The sequence below is a fragment of the Stigmatopora argus genome, chromosome 12, assembly GCF_051989625.1.
Source record: "Stigmatopora argus isolate UIUO_Sarg chromosome 12, RoL_Sarg_1.0, whole genome shotgun sequence".
NCBI classification, from domain to species: Eukaryota; Metazoa; Chordata; class Actinopteri; order Syngnathiformes; family Syngnathidae; genus Stigmatopora; species Stigmatopora argus.
Genome location: NC_135398.1, coordinates 7,771,589 through 7,792,193, shown reverse-complemented (window position 1 = coordinate 7,792,193; position 20,605 = coordinate 7,771,589). Strand labels below are relative to the sequence as shown.

The 20,605-nt window shown below is 47.7% G+C and overlaps 4 protein-coding genes across 9 annotated transcripts; 3 read left to right on the top strand and 1 right to left on the bottom strand.

Moving 5' to 3' along the window:
• Window positions 1–670: 670 nt before the first annotated feature.
• wdr33 (WD repeat domain 33) lies at window positions 671–9,620 on the top strand. Of its 2 annotated transcripts, none has more exons than XM_077615436.1 (21): window positions 671–895; window positions 1,937–2,159; window positions 2,227–2,295; window positions 2,522–2,626; window positions 2,702–2,797; window positions 2,903–3,054; window positions 4,340–4,437; window positions 4,908–5,034; window positions 5,637–5,791; window positions 6,453–6,531; window positions 6,604–6,714; window positions 6,794–6,888; window positions 6,995–7,081; window positions 7,151–7,287; window positions 7,413–7,568; window positions 7,636–8,154; window positions 8,218–8,275; window positions 8,497–8,797; window positions 8,864–9,012; window positions 9,072–9,251; window positions 9,380–9,620. In XM_077615436.1, exons 2-21 carry the CDS (start codon window positions 1,956–1,958, stop codon window positions 9,505–9,507), a joined length of 3,006 nt encoding a protein of 1,001 aa, XP_077471562.1. In that variant the 5' UTR covers window positions 671–895; window positions 1,937–1,955; the 3' UTR covers window positions 9,508–9,620. The 2 variants fall into 2 exon arrangements, with proteins under 2 accessions (XP_077471562.1, XP_077471561.1); XM_077615435.1 differs by having other exon boundaries at window positions 8,215–8,275.
• A 186-nt stretch (window positions 9,621–9,806) lies between these two features.
• sft2d3 (SFT2 domain containing 3) lies at window positions 9,807–11,039 on the bottom strand. The gene has a single exon (XM_077615445.1). The coding sequence runs from the start codon at window positions 10,923–10,925 to the stop codon at window positions 10,248–10,250; it is 678 nt and encodes a 225-aa protein (XP_077471571.1). The 5' UTR covers window positions 10,926–11,039; the 3' UTR covers window positions 9,807–10,247.
• LOC144085794 (PEX5-related protein-like) lies at window positions 10,207–17,792 on the top strand. 3 transcript variants are annotated; one of them, XM_077615440.1, is made up of 12 exons: window positions 10,209–11,077; window positions 11,413–11,633; window positions 12,738–12,837; window positions 13,646–13,742; window positions 14,083–14,266; window positions 14,393–14,515; window positions 14,590–14,739; window positions 14,824–14,894; window positions 14,955–15,134; window positions 15,718–15,883; window positions 16,494–16,651; window positions 16,717–17,792. In XM_077615440.1, exons 2-12 carry the CDS (start codon window positions 11,619–11,621, stop codon window positions 16,916–16,918), a joined length of 1,446 nt encoding a protein of 481 aa, XP_077471566.1. In that variant the 5' UTR covers window positions 10,209–11,077; window positions 11,413–11,618; the 3' UTR covers window positions 16,919–17,792. The 3 variants fall into 3 exon arrangements, with proteins under 3 accessions (XP_077471567.1, XP_077471566.1, XP_077471564.1); XM_077615441.1 differs by having other exon boundaries at window positions 10,207–11,633; window positions 14,596–14,739; XM_077615438.1 differs by having other exon boundaries at window positions 10,209–11,633.
• Window positions 17,793–17,846: 54 nt separating this feature from the next.
• On the top strand, window positions 17,847–20,536 carry LOC144085795 (adipolin). 3 transcript variants are annotated; one of them, XM_077615443.1, is made up of 8 exons: window positions 17,852–18,445; window positions 18,546–18,693; window positions 19,192–19,293; window positions 19,355–19,528; window positions 19,590–19,686; window positions 19,755–19,833; window positions 19,899–19,977; window positions 20,288–20,536. In XM_077615443.1, exons 2-8 carry the CDS (start codon window positions 18,598–18,600, stop codon window positions 20,384–20,386), a joined length of 726 nt encoding a protein of 241 aa, XP_077471569.1. In that variant the 5' UTR covers window positions 17,852–18,445; window positions 18,546–18,597; the 3' UTR covers window positions 20,387–20,536. The 3 variants fall into 3 exon arrangements, with proteins under 3 accessions (XP_077471570.1, XP_077471568.1, XP_077471569.1); XM_077615444.1 differs by having other exon boundaries at window positions 17,847–18,693; window positions 19,907–19,977; XM_077615442.1 differs by having other exon boundaries at window positions 17,851–18,693.
• Window positions 20,537–20,605: the final 69 nt, after the last annotated feature.

Sequence of the window (20,605 nt, the reverse complement as noted above, 5' to 3'; positions counted from 1 at the left end):
TTCCCTTTATTCAGTTGTGTGTTATTTTTATCATCAGAAACAGAGTCAAGTAAGCCGACATGAAACCAAACAGCTAACCTCTACTTTCCTTTAACGTTTTATCTACTGGCAATTACCGTAAAGTAAAAAAAAAAAGGAATACATTTTTTGTCCAGGTGGTTGTATTTCCCTCCTCAAACCTTTATTCATGCTTACATTTTAAACATGCCATCTACTTTGTAAACTGAACAGGTTTTATTTAGATCTGAACAGTGCAGAACATTAATTCAATCATTTTCTGAACTGGTCATCCTCACAAGGGTCGCGGGGGGTGCTGGAGCAAGTCCCCGCTAACTACGGGCACCAGGCCGGCTGGGGGACCTTGAGTCGTGGCCAGCTAATCGCAGGGCATGAGGAGACGGACAACCATTCATGCTCACACACATGCCTAGGGACAATTTACATATCTCAACCAGCCTACCCTGCATGTTTTTGGAAAGTGGGAGTACCCAGAGAAAACCCATGCAAGATCAGGCAACACATTGAGGATCGACCAGGGATCGAACCAAAATTGTGAAGCCGACGCGCTAAAGAGTTATCAAAAATTATGATTACAGTATAAAACATACCAAACTACATACATTTATAGACAGAGGGAAAACAAGACATACGTCACACGTGCTTATGCATCTCGTGCCGTGAGACGGCGACGTCACAACACCGGGGCGGGGCGTACACGGGGACGCTGTGACGTCACGCCCCATGTTTGCGCCGCAGCCGCTCGTGTTAGCTGCTGGCTAAAGCGGCATTAAGTGGACACGCACGAGCGGAATTCCAGGGATTGGTCGCGAGAGAGGACCAAGCTCCCGGCGTACGCTCGCTCCTAGCGAGCTCACTTTTACCCGGGAGACTTCAGGTGAGTGGCGGCGCTCAAACTAGGCGCCGAGAAGCGCCGGAAGTAGTAGCGGCCGGGCCGCCATTAGCCTCGCAGCTAACAAACAACACGAAGAAACAATCATTTACGCGCATTCTAGCGGCCCACGAGCACAGTATTAAACACTTGTACCGCGTTGTTTCATCGCCGCTGGAAAGCTTTCGCTTGCGTACGCTTTTTCGGCTTGTTTTGCTCAATTAGCTCCTCGTGCTAACTGGGCTAGTTTGCTGCGAGCTAGCCGCGGCGCAATGTTCGCATTCAGGCTCACCGGCAACCTTTGTCACGAAATAATACAATTAGAACAGCAACAGTTGTAAGAATAAAATCAGCCAATTTAGCATTCAGACCGGAGATAGTGCCAACAAAAGCAGTTAAAATATCATTAATTTCACGGGCAACAATAGTAATCTATTTTAACACAATATTCCAAAGTATCGTTCAGACAGCACACTAATCAAGTTAAATCATGAACATGTTATACATGCTTTACACTACGATAGTAAATAACATCCCTGTAATTAAAACATTCGTCCTGCGTTTTAGCATGCTACTGTCAGTGTGTTGGAGATTTTTTAAATGACACTAAGTGGATAAAACTTTTTTTGTAAACCCGTTAAAGGGCTTTAGTTAAGAGGCTGGCACTAATTAGTCGCTGGAAGCCATCCCTGTCAAATGTTACGTTTTTAATGATAAAAAAACAGTCATACAATGTCCATTTGTCCTTAAGTTTGTCCTAAAAACAGCAAATTTCCATTCAAGATGGAAACATCCTGTGCTAAAACAGCAAATTTCTCATTCAAACCAACAAATTGAACATGTAAGACTGCAATTTTTGATCTGTATGTCACTCATTGGCAGCGGTAGACGTACTTGTGATAAACTCATTAGATTTTCCAGGCGAAAAAAAAAAAAGAAATGAGCCACATTATTAAAGGGCCAACATTGTCAATGGCGCAGAAAGATTTAACGTATGACGAGCCCAGTGAATTCATATGTTTATTTATTGGCTGGATCTGGGCACAGGTGCGCTTTCGGTGCGGCCATGGCGACGGACGTGAGCTCGCCGCAGCGCTTCTTCCACATGCCGCGCTTCCAGCACCAGGCGCCGCGGCAGGTGTTCTACAAGCGGCCCGACTTTGCTCAGCAGCAGGCCATGCAGCAGCTCACCTTCGACGGCAAGCGCATGCGCAAGGCCGTCAACCGCAAGACCATCGACTACAACCCGTCCGTCATCAGATACCTGCAGGTACGATGCCTTCCCGGAGACGCTAGCGTCCGCTCCCAGTCGTCGACCATTGACTTTTTGGCGACAGAATCGTCAGTGGCAACGGGATCATCGTGACCTCCGAGCCATCCAACCCAACGCCGGTTGCTATAATGACGTAGGTGGTCTTTTCCTATTCTTTGAGTGTTGCTAAGAACCTCCGAGCTGGATTACATTTTTCCTCCATCTGGTCCAATTCCATTTTCTATCTAATTCAATATTGATTCCAATTCCCTGAAATATGAATGGTGGTTGTTGTTATTTTTATTTCTCCGCCAAAAAAAGGACATCTCTATATTATTGAAATATCAGTGGAGATTAAACCTGCCTGTTTCTATTCCCAGTTGGTTCCGCCTATCGGAATGCTGAACAATCCCATGAACGCCGTCACCACCAAGTTTGTGCGCACATCCACTAACAAAGTCAAATGTCCCGTCTTTGTCATCCGGGTGAGTTTGTAACCAGACCCCCCTCCCAACTCCATACTATGGCCTCAATGCTGATGACAATTTGTGTGGGCGCAGTGGACTCCTGAGGGTCGTCGGCTGGTGACGGGAGCCTCAAGCGGCGAGTTTACCTTGTGGAATGGGCTGACGTTCAACTTTGAGACCATTTTACAGGTAAACGTGTTTGTCTTGCTTTCCCGAGAGAGGCAAAATGACACAAGAAGAATCTGAATGTGACAAACTCAAAGCGTGGTCTGACTTTCTGTTTTATGACCACAGGCCCACGACAGTCCGGTCCGCGCCATGACATGGTCTCACAATGACATGTGGATGCTGACGGCGGACCACGGCGGCTACGTCAAGTACTGGCAGTCCAACATGAACAACGTCAAGATGTTCCAGGCGCATAAGGAGGCCGTGAGAGAAGCCAGGTTTACACCCCATCTGCACTTTTACCTAGTCCAGCCTCGCCCGGGTCCCCTCTCTTGTCTTTCTCTTGTGGATGTATGTGCTAATAAAATGGGGTTAATAAAGGTCAGACCGCCACTCTGGCAGGGATCAATAAAGTTGAACGCACTTGACACTGGTTGTTTATGTCACCACCCGGGCGTCCGCTAGGCCTAAAGTGCAGGCCTAGCTTAGCGTGGGTGCAGTCATGTGACAGGAAATTAAAGAGGTCTCGAGTGTCCTATGCCAGGCACAAAGGAGCCTTATTTTGAACTTCCATTCAAAATTTAACACTGGTGACACGAGTCATCGTCAACCTACCATCCTGCGAGCCTGTTTTCGACCTTAAACCTGAAGCACGCTTTCCAATCTTGAACACAAATATTGCCTAGCGTGCAAATTTGAGTTGAATAGGCTAATCCCTTATCAAGTTAATACTAAATACCCTTTTTAAACTCAGTGACCTTTATGTTTATCAGTCCAAAATTGAATCAGCTCTTCTGTTTCACATTATAAACAGACCCCGCACGTTTGATCATCTTACATTATCTTGAACAGAAACAGGCAGTTGCTGCAGATCTTACCTGGTGGAGGTAAATGATTGGTGTCTCGTAAAAACAGGACGTCATTACAAATTGACAGATGAATGATGACTTAGTTCCTGGCTTCGTCTGTCGGGGAATTGGCAAAAATGTGGGTTGTTTTCCAGATTAAAGGCAGATGCTTGCAAATGCCTTGTTTTGTATGGTAATGGAGGATCATAGAACGGACAAATTAACTCTTGAGAGGCTGAAATTTCAAGTTTGCCTCAAAATGATTCAAGATCCAAACCTAAGCCTGCACCAAGTCCCAAAACTTAAGCTGTGTTACATTAGGCTATATTTTGACTCATAAGCGCCAACTTGCACTTGGAGCTTTTCCAAGGTAGGTCCAACTATGTTGAAATGATGCTAATCCATTAAATTTATAGATGATTTGATGTGCTGAAGGTGTTGGAGGCAAAAATCAAAAGAGCTGTACAAAAACAGCTTATCTGGACTACTCAAGGCAATTTCTACATGTGAATCTGCTGTGAAGCCACACTGGAAAGTGGAAAATGAATGAATGGGATTTTAATTTTGATGAAATTAATAAGGAAAATACAGAGTTTAGATTCTGGAACTCAAATGGCAGAGAAACATTTGGAGTAGTTGTCCTGCGCTAGGCTGGGCCACACCAAGTTATGGACCGTCTACCGCCTTGACGTGTCACTTCCTGTCTGTTTTCTAGTTTCTCGCCCACCGATAGTAAGTTCGCCACCTGCTCGGATGACGGCACCGTCCGGATTTGGGACTTCCAGCGCTGCCACGAGGAGCGCATCCTTCGAGGTAGGAGACACCGCTGATACCGCGTTGGACCGCTAGTGCACGATCAAATTGATTTTCACAATCCAATTAGGGTCGATGTTGAATAACTACATTCAAAGTACTTAAAATGTATTTTTATTCATATTTTGCATCTAAAAAAATATTGATTGTTGTTTTCCACTCTTGACAGTTTTTCATATTAAGGAAAATTAGTCTTTCTGAGTCGACCCACTAAAATAAACGTATTTTTTTTGTTTTCTTTTGTTTCCTATTGGAAATGCATCGTTCATGGTTAATGACAATCCTCTATTGATTTTTCAGTTATCTTGAACAGAAACAGGAACACAGAACTGAATAATACGTGACCTCTGGCCTCTAAGGTTCCCTTAAAGTGGTCATGAAATGTTACTAAAAAGAAAAAACTGATCATAACGTATAGTTAATTTTCCTTATGGCGGATTACGAGTCCAGACACGTCTTTCGTGTTGCAGGTCACGGGGCTGACGTAAAGTGCGTGGACTGGCACCCGTCAAAAGGACTAGTGGTGTCCGGCAGCAAAGACAGTCAGCAGCCTATCAAATTCTGGGACCCAAAGACGGGACAGAGCCTGGCAACCCTGTGAGTAAAACCGGCCGGGCACAGAAAAATGACACCCCAAGTATAGTTTTGTTTAGCCTATACTATCGCAGCAAAGGTCAATCTCGGTGATCTAATCTGACATATAAAAGCGCCCAAACTTGGTGAAGATGTAAATAAACTAGCTTAGCAGGTAGCTAACAGTCCCGCAAAGAAATCTTGAAGTAAACTGTAAACCTAGACACACATAAAGGAAATTACGTATAGCACTGAATCCAATGTTGGTTTTCAAGCAGTTTATCTTCAGTTGAGATAAACTGTAAAAAATTATGCACAAACACCTGCTAGTTTCATGCTAATATATAATGAAAGACTATTATTGCACCAACAAAATAAACATTGATTCATGTTATTTAGCTCGCAAGACAGTTATTATTTACACAGATACCTCACTGCAGAATCTTTAAAACTACCACTCGAAAAAAAAGACTAAAACCTATTTTAAATAAATAGTATTATTATTTGGAGGAGAAATGGTGTGATGTTTAGCCAAGATCGCCCAGCCATTTGCCGATTATATTTGGCAGTGCTGTTTTTTGACAACTGCTTGAAATGACGTTTGGCGTGCGTGTGCCTTCCCTCAGACACGCCCACAAGAACACGGTGATGGAGGTGAAGTGGAATTCCAACGGCAATTGGCTGCTGACGGCGTCGCGGGACCACCTCTGCAAACTCTTCGACATCCGTAACATGAAGGAGGAGCTGCAGGTCTTCCGAGGGCACAAGAAAGAAGCCACAGGTATGTCTGACCGAAAGCGCATTTACACCAGCGTCTTCACCAGATTAAAACTTTTTTCTTCTCCAATTTCAGTCACAATAAGACCCCTTATTCTCTAAAAGACTGTTGTCAAACTCAATGTTTGTGTGGCTCGTGTCCACTTCATGTTTTTCACTAAAATAACTAATTAATTTACATTTTTCTTAGTCTTCAATTTGAGAGAATATTAAATTTTTAAAAGTAAAATGAAGAGTATTTTTTAAATTAAAACCTAAAAGAATAATTTCTAGTTTTCTTTTGTTCTTGGAAAAAAGAAGAATATTTTGCCCTTTTAATTAAAACGTTAAATACATGAAACCCGAAAAATATATACCGGAATAAAAAGTGAATAATTGTGCAATTGTCCCTTTTATAATTAGAAAAATCAAAACAATATCTCCCATTTCATTTCATTAAAATGTAAATGAAACGAGAAAAAATAAATAAAAATATAGAAAAGAATGACTATATATTTTTTCCTTTTAAATTGTAAAACAGAAATTAAAAAATCATTATAGCCGCTGTGACCTTTTTGTTTTTAATTGAAAATGTAAATGGGAAAACAACATCAATTTGACTGTTGTAATTGGTTTGGAAAAAAATCACAACCCTAAGGCACTTTTGTGTTTCCTGTTGATTTCAGCCGTGGCCTGGCACCCTATTCACGAAGGCCTGTTTGCCAGTGGAGGTTCCGATGGCTCTTTGCTCTTCTGGAACGTCGGGTAGGAAAGACGCCAGAGAAGCCCCGTCTCGCTTTCATCGCTAAAATCTAAATGCGTGCGCTCCCTCGTCAGGGTGGAGAAGGAAGTGGGTGGCATGGAGATGGCTCACGAGGGCATGATCTGGAGCTTGGCCTGGCACCCCCTCGGCCACATCCTCTGCTCGGGCTCCAACGACCACACCAGGTAACGGCTCGCTCGCCACGGTGCTCCGACCCGGTGCCGACGTACACGTGTAACCCCGTGACCTGTTGTATTTCCCTAGCAAATTCTGGACCAGGAATCGTCCCGGAGACAAAATGAGGGACCGCTACAACCTGAACCTTCTCCCTGGCATGTCGGAGGACGGCATGGAATACGGTCAGTCATTTTTACCTAATAAATAAAAGGATTATTGATACTCGACACACCCTGAGCAACCACGTAGAGATGTCGTCTAAAAGCGCATTTGTCTCTATTTCGCCAGACGACATGGAGCCCAACAGCATGGCCGCCATCCCCGGAATGGGCATTCCCGAGCAGCTAAAGATGGCCATGGAGCAGGAGCAGACTCGTAAGTCGGAGAAGGCCCTCGGCGTGATAACGGCCGAATCGCCGTCACCCACCGTGGTTTTGCCTGCAGTTAAGGAAGAAGCCCAGGATGAGATGTCCATCCCGGGCCTGGACTGGGGCATGGACGAGGTGATGGGAAAGGACAACAAGAGGGTCCCCCAGAAGAAAGTCCCCTACGCCAAACCCATCCCCCCTCAATTCCAACAGGTCAGCCAGGGCTCCTTCGTCCTCTTCCTTCCTTTGAGTTGTTACCGGCATGGCTCCCGAGTGCCCTAATCAAGGGTTAATACGTCAAAGTTACACCTACTTGGTCTTTGTCCCTTTCTCCACAGGCTTGGGCGGACAATAAAGTTCCCGCGATGCCCCCTTCTGGCGACGGCCACAAAGAGCGCAAGGCCGAGCCCAAAGGGGATATGAAAAAGCGAAATCAAGCCGATTTTGATCAGGAAATGGCGGCGATGCAGTACACCAACCCAGGGATGCTGGAGGTGAGTCACTGGGGGGCCCGGGGGTGGGCGCCGCACATTCTGATTGGTTGCTGATTTCTATCAACAGATGAAGATGGATCGCATGGACCGTATGAACCCCGGCAGTTCCGAGGGCATGCCACCGGGAGTGGGCCCCGCGTCGGGCTTCCCGGGCCCCGCGGGGCCGCCGAATTTTCCTCCGCAGCCCAACAACATGGGCCCCCCGCCCATGGGACCTTCCTTTATGCCTCCCGGCCAGATGAGCGCTTCTTCCGGGCACCCTCAGGGCATGATGGGTCCCCCCGACATGCAGAGACACCCCGGCTCCTCCAGGAACTTGGGACAGGGACCTCCCAACATGGGGCCCGGTCCCAGAGGAATGCCGGCTCAGCACGCGGGGATGATGGGGCCTCCGCCCAGAGGAATGGGGCCCCGGGACCTACAAGGGCCGCCGCCTCAGGGGGGCATGATGGCGCCTCAAGGAAATATGATGGGACCTCAGGGGGGAATGATGGGCATGCCGCCCAGGACGCATAACAATTTTGGAATGGGAGGGATGCACGGGCCTCCGGGTAACATGCAGGGGCCCCCATTCATGCAGCACCAGGTGAGTGTCGTCACGTGTGCCGACTCCACGTCAACATTCTGACTTGTGTTTTGGTCCTAGCAGGCACAGAACCCTGGGGCCCCCATACACAGCAGGGGTCAGCAGGGACCCAACAGCAAAGGTGAGCCCAGCTGGGGGATTTGGTGATTTTTTTTTTCTGTTCACAAAATAACTGCCCTGGTCTGCTGTCAAAATGGATTAGAGGTCGAGTTCCGTCAATGGCAGCCAATGAGTGCCCTATAAAGGTTAAATTTGTTCGGCAAATCGGGAAAAAAAATTAATGGTGAACTAAATCTGAGATTTCATTTTTCATTTTTTTAACATTGTCTGGTTCTCCTTCAGATGCCCGGGGGCCAGCCCCCAATCACCATATAGGACCTCTGGACCACCAGGGCGCGGGGGGGCACGAGCATTACTGGGGGGACAACCAGCACGCAGCGCAGGACTTTGACACGAGTCAGGACTTCCACGGGCGAGGGGACGAGCCCTGGAGACCGGGACACGCCTTCCCGGGTGGGGCGGGACCCCGGGTAGGGGCGGGTCCACGAGGAGGCGGGGCGCCGCCGGCAGCGGTGCCCGGCTGGGGGTCCGAGGACAGACCCCTCCGAGACGTGGGAGAGTTCAGAGTACGACGAGACGATAGGTGAGAGACCCGTTTTTCCCCCCCTCGGATTTGAACCGGACTCTGACCGCTCCCTCGCCGCCTCAGGTTCCGAGGGGGTCCCGGCCGGCCCGGCAATCGGGGCTACCCCGAAGACTACGTGGGCCAGGAGGAGGGTTTCGACACCCCAGAGGACGCAAGGGCCTGGGATGCCGGGGCCAGGAGCCGGCCGCGAGGCGGAGGACTCCCCAGAGGAGGTACGCTCACATCGAGACGGGGAGGCGAGACCGATGCTGACCGCGTCACGATTGCTCAGGTCCCGACGTCTACCGTGACGAGCCCTCTTACCACGACGGGACGTCCACGGCCGGCCGCGAGCGCTCGCTGTCTCTGCAAGGGATGGACATGGCGTCTCTACCGCCGCGGAAAAGGCCTTGGCAGGACGGCCCGGGGATCGCCGACCTCCGAGAACGAGACGGACCGGTCGTCGAAGCGGGTCAGTCTTCCTACTAATTGAACATCCAGTTCATTTGGACTGGGAGGGGACAAAAACAACCAGTCAGTCCTCCCATTTTACATTTAACATGTCCATCGTCAATTCTGACCTATTCGCGTTGCCCGCAGTTCGACCTCCTCATCGGGACGACGGTTACGGACCACCAGGACGTGGCGCGCGTAGCAGTTGGCCCGGCCACAGAAGAGGAGGCCCACCCATGCGGGGCGTGCCGAGGGGTGGAGGCCGCGGCCGGTAGACGCCTACCTTTGCGCCAGCTGGAAATATTTCCTCAAGGTTTTTGTTTTTGTAAGAAATTTCTATGTTTTGTCTTTTCACTGACTGGACAATAAAACACAAACTCACATGGAAGACATGAGCCCCTCCTCACCTATAAGTGACCCTCTTCCCTAATCGGAGAGGTCGCTCAAGTTGGCGACGTAGTGAATGGTAATGATAAGACGGGGATCGCTGTCAATAGTGGCGAATGAGTTATTTTTTTTTCTTCATGGAGATCAAGATACACGACCAACCGCCTTCAATAAAATAATCCCAAAATTTGATAGCAAAATTATCTTTATTTACAAAGTCAACAGCGTAGAAACGTCATTTTGAAGAAGGTCGTTTTCCTCAAGAATCGTACAGATTTTTTTTCAACCCCCATCTAGATTTTCATAAAGCAAATCATTACATATGGGAATTATTTGGTCCTAAATCGCATGTTACGAAACAAATCAAAGTACAATAAAAACAAAAGGGTACAGAGCCAGTGCTCTATTTACAAACATGTTTTGAGAAGTGGCAAAGCCAAACACTTAAATTTACTGAGATTTTCTGCTGATGTTAGTTGGATTCCATTCAGTGATTCTTTGGGATGCCGCAAGAGGGAGCCCACGCGTCTAATTTTGACAAACACTTCAAAGTGACGAGTTTTGCCTGCTTCCTTCATAAAATTCTTTGAGTCCCCGTAGGAAGGCACTTGAAAAGTTCCAGTCGGGGTCAGATGGAGGTGGCCCTTCCCGCTACGGTCCTTTTGATGGCGGACGCCGCCATGCTCGCCACGAAGCGGATCCCGGCGCTCCCCCCGGGCAGCTGCGACAGCACGAAGCCGACGATGGTGGCCACTTGCGCGGCCGCCCCGAGTGCCGTCAGCACTGTGCTGTGCAGGCTCAGAGCGGCGTACAAGGTCCCTCCCAGGGCGCACAGGTAGGCGGCGGCCCCGGGCGAGCCGGGCAGGCCGGCGACGAGTTTGCTCGGTCCACGCAAAACCGCCGCGGCCGCGATGGCGAAGGCCGAGCCCAGTGACCAGAGCAGAGCGAACTTTCGGGCGTATAGCAGGAGCAACGGCGCGTACAGGGCGGCTAAGCCGAAGCACAGCGCCGACATGGTGGCGAGCATTCCGGCAATCGCAAGCCGCTGGCGGCGACTCACCCCCGGCAGGCATGGGTCCGGCTCAGCCGACCACGGCCAACTGCCCCCGGAGCTCGAACTCGCAGCCGCGGACGACGACGAGGAGCCGCCGCCGGACCATGGGCTGGACCAGCGTCCGAACCAACCGCCGGGGACCTTCTCCGGGTCGCCTATCTCCACCACTGTACTGGAGCTGGACTGGGAGGCAGTGGCGCCGCCTCTGGACTGGGACAAATACTCTTGAAGCTGCCGGTTCAACTCCGCCATGACGACGCTCCGAGTCCTCGGGATATCATGCAAACAATAACAAGAACTCGATATCCGCTTTTCGTTTTTCTTCGTGGAATCTGTTTCGTAGCTCGTCAGCTCCGTAGCGACCCTCAGAGGACAACTACAACACGATAGGACCAGCAATTCAAGTAAGACCCCAAATCTGTCAAAATACTAAACCGATTTCTTTGGTTGCTGTGGCCGGTTAATCTGGCTAAATTCATTCATCTGGATTTACACGTATTTTAGCGAGAGCAGTTAAAAACTTTTATAATTGCAAATTTGTATTGCACATCTGACAAAGTCCTTTAACTTTAATTTTTATGTGCACAAAAGGAGATGTTTACAATGAATTTGAGAGAAAACTCAAAACACATTGAAGCACTAATCAAACTTTGGATGAAAATGGACTTGTATTGATTAAAGTGAACGGATTCATTGAGGGTGACGTAACATCACTGAGCCTGACAGTGAAGGTCCGTAGGGGGCGCGGCCTGATGACATCAGAACTTTTCGGCTCGCTCCTGCCGCGTGTTTTGCCGTGACGGGCAACGAAGAGCTCGCGGCTTCAGAATTCGGACGGAACCGTCATTGTTCGAGTTGGACCGGACCCGGACACTTCGGGAACTAGTGAGCTAGCTCCCCGTGGACGTTAGTGGCGGCCGGCTGACCGGAACCAGGCGGGGAAGCATGTACCAAGTGCAGGTGAGTGCCGTCGCCGCCGTCATTGTTGTGGTAGCGTATTCATTCACGCGAAATCGTGCTAATGCTATCTGACGTCATCAGAAAGCGATTCTAACGGCACGTGTAAAACGGTATATTTCGTGATATTGACTTTATCGGTCTCCATCGACGGCGCTGGTCCAGCGTGGTCAATTACTGACAGTGAGTTCAATAATATTCTTAGGGCGGAAAAAACAAAACAATTTTAGGGTGTTATGGGGGTGGGGGGCGTCGTGAATCAAAACAAATAATATCTGGTAGTGGCCTCCTGTAAAACAGTATTTTATTAATGGTTTTATTTGAATATATTCTATGTTTTAATTTCCTAGTTGTTACTCATTGCCTGCCATTGACAATGATAAATGCCTTATCAATATAAACTGGGAGGACTGGCTGTGAATTTGAACTTTGCAGTGCCATTGACAGCGCCATAGGACACCTTTTCACCCATCTGGTGTTCTACAAATGCAATCAGTGGAATGCAGTCGGGTGCTTTTTGTTCTCTGCAGAAATCTCATTGGTTAAAGATTATTTACTGGATCGGTTGCAACAAAAACCTGTAACCACAGTGGCCCTTGAGCACCGGTTTGCCCACCCCTGGGTTAAGCTCTATTTTTTTGCAATTACCTAAAACAGTCACATATCCTTCAAAGGCTCATGTGTTTTGCAATACTAAATGAGTAGGTACTTTTTAAAAAGTTTTTTAATTCATTCACTTTCTGTTCCGCTTTTTAAACTAAAGCCTGTAAATACATTCGTATACGACCTGCCGTCATTAATTTATAAAAATATTAGCCGGAATGTCTGATTATTTGTAGGCTATGTACTTTTTGCTTTACGTTTACATTATCTCATTGGCCGCCATTAACTTAGATCGGACGTCTGCTGGTGATATCTCATTTAAAAAGACCAAATAGTTAGCCACAAGCAAAAAAATGCTGTTCAGGCTTGTCCCTGAACCGGTCGCCCCTCGGGTATATTTATGCTTTCACTTTCATCTACTTTTCCAAATTGAATTGATGAGATTGGTGCTAATCCTGCTTCCCCTCCGTTATGACGATGCATAATTGTCATCTCACCACGCAGATGTCGGCCGAGGAGCCTCAGGAGAGTCGCCCTCTGCTGAGCGCGTCGGTGGACGACTTCCTGTCCGAGAGCGGCGGTGCCCCGCCCGTCGAGGCCTCAGGTGGGTCAGTTGTTTAACGGATGAATGGAAAATTATTCTGCCACTCCGTTCATCGTTTTGAGAGATTGTTGACCTAAAAAATGGTCCAATCCCTTTTCTTCTGGGGCTCTGATTAGCAAATATTTTGCATTTAAAAAATAAATATAGATTTACTTAATGAAAAAAAAGTACTCTTTAAAAACTATATATCAACATAGTATGTACCAAGTTAATTATCAAGTTTTTTATTACATTATTTTCAATGAAAAAAAACTAAATATTCCTTATATTTTGCTTTTTTTTTATTTGAAGGAAATACGTAAGTATTTTAAAAATATTTGTCTATGTATTTATCCAATAATAAAAAAAACAGTTATTTTACCATTTCCTCTTTATGTTTATTGAAATATTAGTTTTTAATTCAATTATTATAAAGGAAATAAAAGTAAATATTCTTTTTTTAATTTATTCATTTATTGATTAAAACAAGGCAATATTGTCTTTTTTTGTCAATATTTAGTTTTTTTCTTTAGTTAGAGGGGACAAAAGGTCAATATTTGTATTAGTTTAAAATTTCAGGAAAGAAAAACACATTGTTTAATGCTCTTTATACAACAGACACAGAAAGATGTAGATTTGAACTCTCATTGTTCAAATGGAATGGACGTCTATCACTGTCAATGGCAACCAATGAGTTAATAACTGCACTGCCAAACCAGTGAGGCGGATGAGAAACAATCTCATCGACTCTCGCTCCAGTGGCTACTTTTAATCCCAGAACGATTCCGCCCGGTCGCATCCTGATCCCTTGATCGTCTGTCTCCTCCAGTTCTGGCGGCGCCGTCGCCACGCGACACGTGGGAGGAGTCTAATGTGGACGATGAGGACGGGGCGACTTTCGATACGCCGCCTTCGTCGCCGCTGGGGTGAGGAAATGGCCGTCGACCGCAAGCACAGACAACACAAAATATGTAAAGCAAAAACAAATTCTGCTCCAGTTGAAGGTTATTTGTTGATTTCAATGATTTCGGCGCCATTTACAACCATGGACTGGCACTTATTAGTCCAAAATGGCAAAAATAATTTTGGGGGGTGTTTCTCCAACATGTTATTTTTCTGGTTCATTGCTAGTGAAAATAAGGGTGAATCCTATTGCATGTGGTGATGGGCATCTGTCATCTATCATTGGCTCGTCATCAACGGGGAAATCCAGTTCTCCAAACTGACCGTAAACTTCATCACCCCCTGTCTCACAATCTGGCTTAGGTGCGCTGCCATGACGGTCGAGAGCTTGGCGCCACCCGACGAGGCGGCCGGGGATGACTTGGACTCGGGCTCGCCTGATAGGCTCGGCGAGTTGGCGTCGGGAGAGGTGGACCCAGGGATTCCGAGTGAATCCCTGAGCGAATCCCTGGAAGACGAGTTCGTCAAAGCCAAGGCGGTTGTGGAGGTACGCGTGCGCACGCTTTCTCCATTTGCGGGGGTAGATGTCCACATACTGTGTGTGTGTATGTGTAATCTATGGTTATGTTACTGACTCGGTCCTCAAGCTTATGTCAATAATTCTTACATTCAGTCAGACACACAGTTTTGGGACAACATGCAAGCCGAGTGGGAGGAGCTTGCTCGCAGAAAGTGGCTGCAGGTGGAAGAAGAGGGTGAGAGACTGACCCCGCCCACTAAGTCACCTGCGAGGACGGTAAAAGAAGCCTAATGACACGCTTCATGTTCATAATATCATTTCCAGCCCATTTGTTTGTCTGTTTTTGCTAGTTGCAGAATTTCCCGTTCAGCAGTGACAATCCATTCACTGAGCGCGGCGGCGCCTTCGCCGAAGCTCAGGAGAAAGTGGCGGGGGGCCACCTGAACGAAGCCGTGCTGCTGCTGGAGGCGGCCATCTTGCAGGACCCGCGGGACTCGGAGGTGAGCGCTCGCCCACCCGCGTTGTGCACGCACGCTCGCACGCACGCTCGCTTCACGCCGACGCCCGATCGGTCACCCGGCCAGGCTTGGCAACTACTGGGGACGACGCAAGCAGAGAACGAGAACGAACGGGCCGCCGTGGCGTCGCTGCAGAGGTGGGTGCACGTTCCCTAGCGGCGCCCCTTTTCCGTTTCTTGATGGCGACCTGTCCCCAGGTGCCTGGACCTGCGCCCCGACAACCTTCAGGCGCTGATGGCCCTGGCGGTCAGCTGGACCAACGGCGGTCTGCGGCGGCACGCCTGCGACGCCCTCTACGGCTGGATCGCTCACAACCCGAATTACAAAGAGCTCCTCGGACCGGTTGCCGCGGCGCCCCCCGACACCGCTGGCGACAGGTAGCCACCCCTTCACCCAATGCACAATGTCCAAACTACAGCCCGCTTCCCCGTTCTTATTGGCCTGCAGAAAATGATAAAATTCTCATTGAATATGTCTCGCACAAGAAGCTTGAGTTCTGCCTACATTCTGTGGCACTTCTCAGCTTCAACACTAGATGGAGTTAGTCACTTTAACAGTGTTTCTCCTTTAGCACCGAGGTCAAAACTTCACATCTAGGAAACTAGAATTTCACCATTTGTTTTACATAAGTAACTTATATATTATTGACTTAAATATATATATGTACCGTATTTTCACAACTATAAGGCGCACTTTAAAAGTCTTAAATTTTCTCCAAAATAAACAGGGCGCCTTATAATCCAGTGTGCTTTATATATGGAAATAAAATCAAAATGTGTCATTCATTGAGGGTGCGCCTTATAATGCGGTGCGCCTTATAGTCGTGAAAATATGGTTTATATATTTTTAAAGTCAATTAGATGTGTCCAACCATTTTCTCTGAGGGCCATTTGGAGAAAAAAAAGGTTTTAATGGTTACGTCTAGCGAACAAGAGTTTTAAGTGTGTCTGTCGTGTTTAGTGTGTGTGTGCAGGAATTGTTGCAGTTGTATCAGGATGCGGCGTCCCTCAACGAGGACCGCGTGGACCCCCAACTGCAGACCGGACTCGGGGTTCTCTTCAACTTGGCGGGCGACTTCCAGGCGGCGGAGCGAGCCTTTAACGCCGCACTGTCCGTCACCCCCGAGGTAGGCCATGACAATGTATCCATTCAGATGGTGATATGTCACAATACTTTAAAGGTTATCGATAGTCTCCCACCAAGCAAGAATAATTACTTTTTCAGACATAAAAAAGGCTAAGAAAATTTAGCACTATACATTAGTCTCTATGTTAATTCATTGACTCCAAAACCAGAGGATTCACAGCTAGTCTTTGGGGACGTTTACATTCATTATAGGGCATTTAGGTCTCACTTCATGTTGAATTGGTGTCACTTCCTATTCATTTTGGGATATTCCTTGATCACTTTCTGTTCAGTAACCCAAAATCAACAAGAAGTGACCAAACATCAGACAATGAGCTCAAATGCCTGAAAATTCACTCAGCAAGTTGATTTTGGGACTTCCTGTTCCCAAAATTAACAGGAATTGGACCTTATAATGCCCCCGAAATAAGCAGGAAGTATCCCAGGAATCCCCCAAAATCAACAGGAAGTCACCCAGAAATGCACCCAAATCAATCGAAAGCAAGCAAAAATCAACAGCGACTGTCCTGAACAAGCCACGAAATGAACTCATTAGCAGCCATTACTGGTGCGGCGTGCGGAAGCTGAGACCGGTTCCGCTTGGCTTTTAGGACTACCTCCTCTGGAACCGACTGGGCGCCACCCTGGCCAACGGGCAGCGCAGTTCGGAGGCGGTGCTAGCTTACGCCAGAGCGCTGCGGCTGCGGCCGGGATTCGTACGATGCCGCTACAACCTGGGAGTCAGCTTCCTGCAGCTGGGAGAGCACAGGTACGCCCAGTCGGCTCGGGTGGCGCCCCCTCCCGTGACCGTGACGGCGGCGCGCTGACCCCCAGGGAAGCCGTGAGCCACTTCCTGATGGCCCTGAAGCAGCAGCGGCGCAGCGATGGCGGCGCCCAAGACGACCGCGTGTCGGCCGGCGTCTGGGCCGCCTTGCGCGTGGCGCTGGCCGACATGGACGCGCCCCGACTGCTCCGCGCCGCCCACGACCGAGACTTGGACGGGCTGGCGGCCGCCTTCGACGTGGCCGACGCTTGACGAAAAAAGGAAACCCCAGTTCCCGCCACCAATCCTCCCGCGGCAATTCCCGTTGGCTCATTTTGTCCGCGTGGTGTGAAGCGATTGTTCCCCGTGTCGCCTCCTTCTGGCGAGGGGGAGAAGTTCACGCCTATGTGGATCACAACCAACGGGTAGCAAGCCCGATGACTGGTAATTTATGTTCAGGTAACCGAAATGAGCAGGAAGTGACTCGGAAATGTCCCAGAATTGACAGGAAGTGACCTAAAGTCTAGTGGTCATTGACCAAGACGTACTGCAAAATGTAGAGGAAGTGACGAAGTCATAGAAATGCCCCAAAATCAAGAGGAAGCCACCAAGAATTAACAAGTAGTCGCCCCAAATCAACAGGAAGTGTCCCATTTCCAACAGAAAGTTACCCGGAAATACCCCCAAATGTGGGGCAACATTAAGTGACCAAAAATCAATAGAAAACGACCCCAAAATGTCCCAAAATTGAAAGTGAGTAAAAGCAACAGAAAGTAGCCCAAAATGTTATGTCAAGACCCAAAATCAACAACAAACTACCTGAAATCAATAAGAAGAAACCCTTAAATGCCCCAAAGTAAAGAAAGTGACCTCATCTCATCTCATTTTCTGAAATGACCGATAATTCAAAATAAACAACAAGTGGCTCATGGAAGTTTACTTCCAAAAAGCTATGCAATTTGTCCAAAAAGAGCATTTTCTAGCTGTTTCTATTAGCAAAGTGAGCCAATTTGAGTCCCACGCCTGCTCCTTCCTGGTGGAAATTTGTACAGCAATTATCCCAGACCCCCTTCTCCTCTTTTCACCTATTAAAAATATTATAGATAATACAGAGGATCACATTCATTCTTTAGTAAACGATATAAATTCTAAATCTGGGATTCCCCTTTAACCCCCCCCCCCCCCCCCCCCTTCATATTTCTCTCCAATTTTCACAGGCTGTTGACATTTTTTGCATGTTTATTTCAGCATTTCTTTGCCTTGTTGATTGTTTAATTTTTTTTTTTTTTTTGATTGACACTTTTTTTTAGTCTTGTGCCCTATTTAAAAGATTTTCTCCCCACTATTTTTTAAGAGTTAACTTGAATGATGCCCAACCCACCTCCCTGCTAATCCATAGACTGGCCAACTATTTTTTTCTTCCTGTTTTTAAGTGTTAATTTGAAAATGCTGGATTTGATCACAATACGTTTTACACGGTAAGTGGGCGCTCCCCTGTTTGAGCTAAATACCCAAACCACATCCCTGCTATTCCATGGACAGGCCAACTATTTTTAAGTGAGAACTTAAATGATATTTTTCCCTATTTTTTACAATTATTTTTCACTTTGTCACATTTTTTTTCTATCATCCACATTTGTTCAATTTTGACTGAAGTGTTTGGATTATTAATGACTTTTTCCACAGTTCAGTGTTTCATCAGTTTGCTTTTATTTTGAAATTGAACATTTTTGACCATCAATACCATATTAAAGTTGGTCAAGCCGAGGATGATGACATGGAGGTGATGCAACAGAAGGGGTGTGGCACTTCGCCAGAATATTTCATCATCTGGGGGCTACGCCCCCCTTATCTGCACCCCTGTATTAATGTGTGTGTGTGTGTGTGTCGACGTGGGCAGATAAAAGGGCAGACCGCGAGGACCACCAGAGGAAAGTTTGGATGACGACACGATGAAGGCGATCACCGTGAAAATGACGGCCATGCTGTTGATGATGCTGACCGCCGTCGGGGAAGCTCTGCCGCTTCGGGATGAAGACGCCGACCAGGTATGTCCCGTTTCAAAAGATTTACCTCGTCCAAACCATCATTGGTGCTGAAAGTGGTTACAGGAACGGGCACATTTATTTTCTGTGGATGAATCTATCGAATTGAATGTTTTCTCTTCTTTATGTTTTGTTTTTAAATGTTAGGCTTTTAATTCATTGTCTTGTGATTGGCTGCTAACCAATTCAGAATAGCAGAATGTTTGCGCAATAGGCTGCAGCACCCTTTGCGACCCTTTTCAGGATTAGGGTTCATTAGTAATGTAATATTTTTTACATGTACTTACATATGAACCCATGTCTATTTTATACTCTATATTTGTCCAATGTAAATTCAGGGTTTAACATTGTCACTTATATTTCGTTCTAATTTTTTGGGTTAATGACTAAAAATAGAAAAAATAGCTCTATAAAGAGTTTTAAGACCTTTTCTCAAGAAGACAAAGATCACAAATGATTGACATCCTTTTTTCCAAATTTATTTACTTCTGTTTCCTCCAGGACTCGTTGGCACGGCGGGGGTCTTTGCCTTTGCCTCGGATGTCTTGGCTCATGTTTCAAGAAAATGCCGGCGCTGGCGGCGGATCTCGCAGAAGCCCCAAGGTGCCTGCCCCAAAACCTGAAGCCCATGATGTCATGATAATGACACTATTCGTTTCTCTAGGGGCCCCCAAGACCCCGAGGCCCTCGCCGGAATCCGCAGCAGCTCCCTTCTCCAGGCGCGTCCCGAAGCGACTTATGCTCCCGACGCCCGCCGCGGGCCTCGTTCATGGGGCGCCTCCACCGCACGCTGGAAGTGGGCCGTGGCGACCGGGAGGAACTCCGCCGCTTCGCTCAGGTAACACCCGCGTCGACCCCTTCGACGGCCGGGGCGACCCTCCTTACCCCTGACCCCTCAGGACTCGCCGCCGTCTCGACGCGGCCTCGAAGTCGGCGATGGACGCTACGTCGTCGCGCACACCGGAGTTTACCTGCTCGCCGCCCGGCTGAGCCTGCGTCAGTCACACGACGGGTGACGTCGGCGTTGACGGCGCGGCTGTGCGTGACGACATGTCTGTGTGCAGAGTTGGGGGAGGTCGAGCTGAGGCTGGGGGAAAGCGTGAGGGCCGCCATCTGCCTCAAGTCACTTTGTGACAGCGGCCGGTGAGTACAAGTATGCGGCCGTGTGGCAGTGGCGGTGGTCTTTGAGTGCTAATTGCGTGTGCCAGCTCCATAGAGTCGGCAGTGGGCGCAGCCGGCGTGGGTGGAGTCTACAGCATCAATCTGACTGGAATGCTCTTCATACAGGTGGGTTAGGATCAGGCTAACAGGTAGAAATATGCAGTACGCGCATACGTACTTGTACTACAAGTACTTGTAGTACAAGTACTACAAGAACTTGTAGTACAAGTACTACAAGCGCGCGCGCGTGCGTGTGTGTGTACTTGTAGTACAAGCAGGCGCGTGCGTACTTGTACTACAAGTACGTACGCGCGTGTGTACTTGTACTACAAGTACGTACGCGCGTGTGTACTTGTAGTACAAGTGTACGTAGTTTTAGTTTGCACTTGGTTTCAAGGAGTACAATCAAAGTTGTGGATTTTGTTTTTCATCCCAGGCCGGCGAGTACGCGTCGGTCTACGTGGACAATGACAGCAGTGGCCGCATCCAGGTCATGCCTGACTCCTTCTTCTCCGCCATCCTGCTGGGAATTTGAACCTGACTTCCTGTTCAACTAACATTGTCACTTCCTATCAATCAACGTAACTTTCCACCTGCAAAATGTTCAATATTCATTCATCCATCCATCCATCCATTCATTTTCAACACCGCTAATCCTGCTACATTAAACCTTGAACTCAAGACATTTTTTTGACTAATGTCTGATACATTTTAAACAGTCTAATTGGTTTGAACCCATTTTATTGGCATCTGC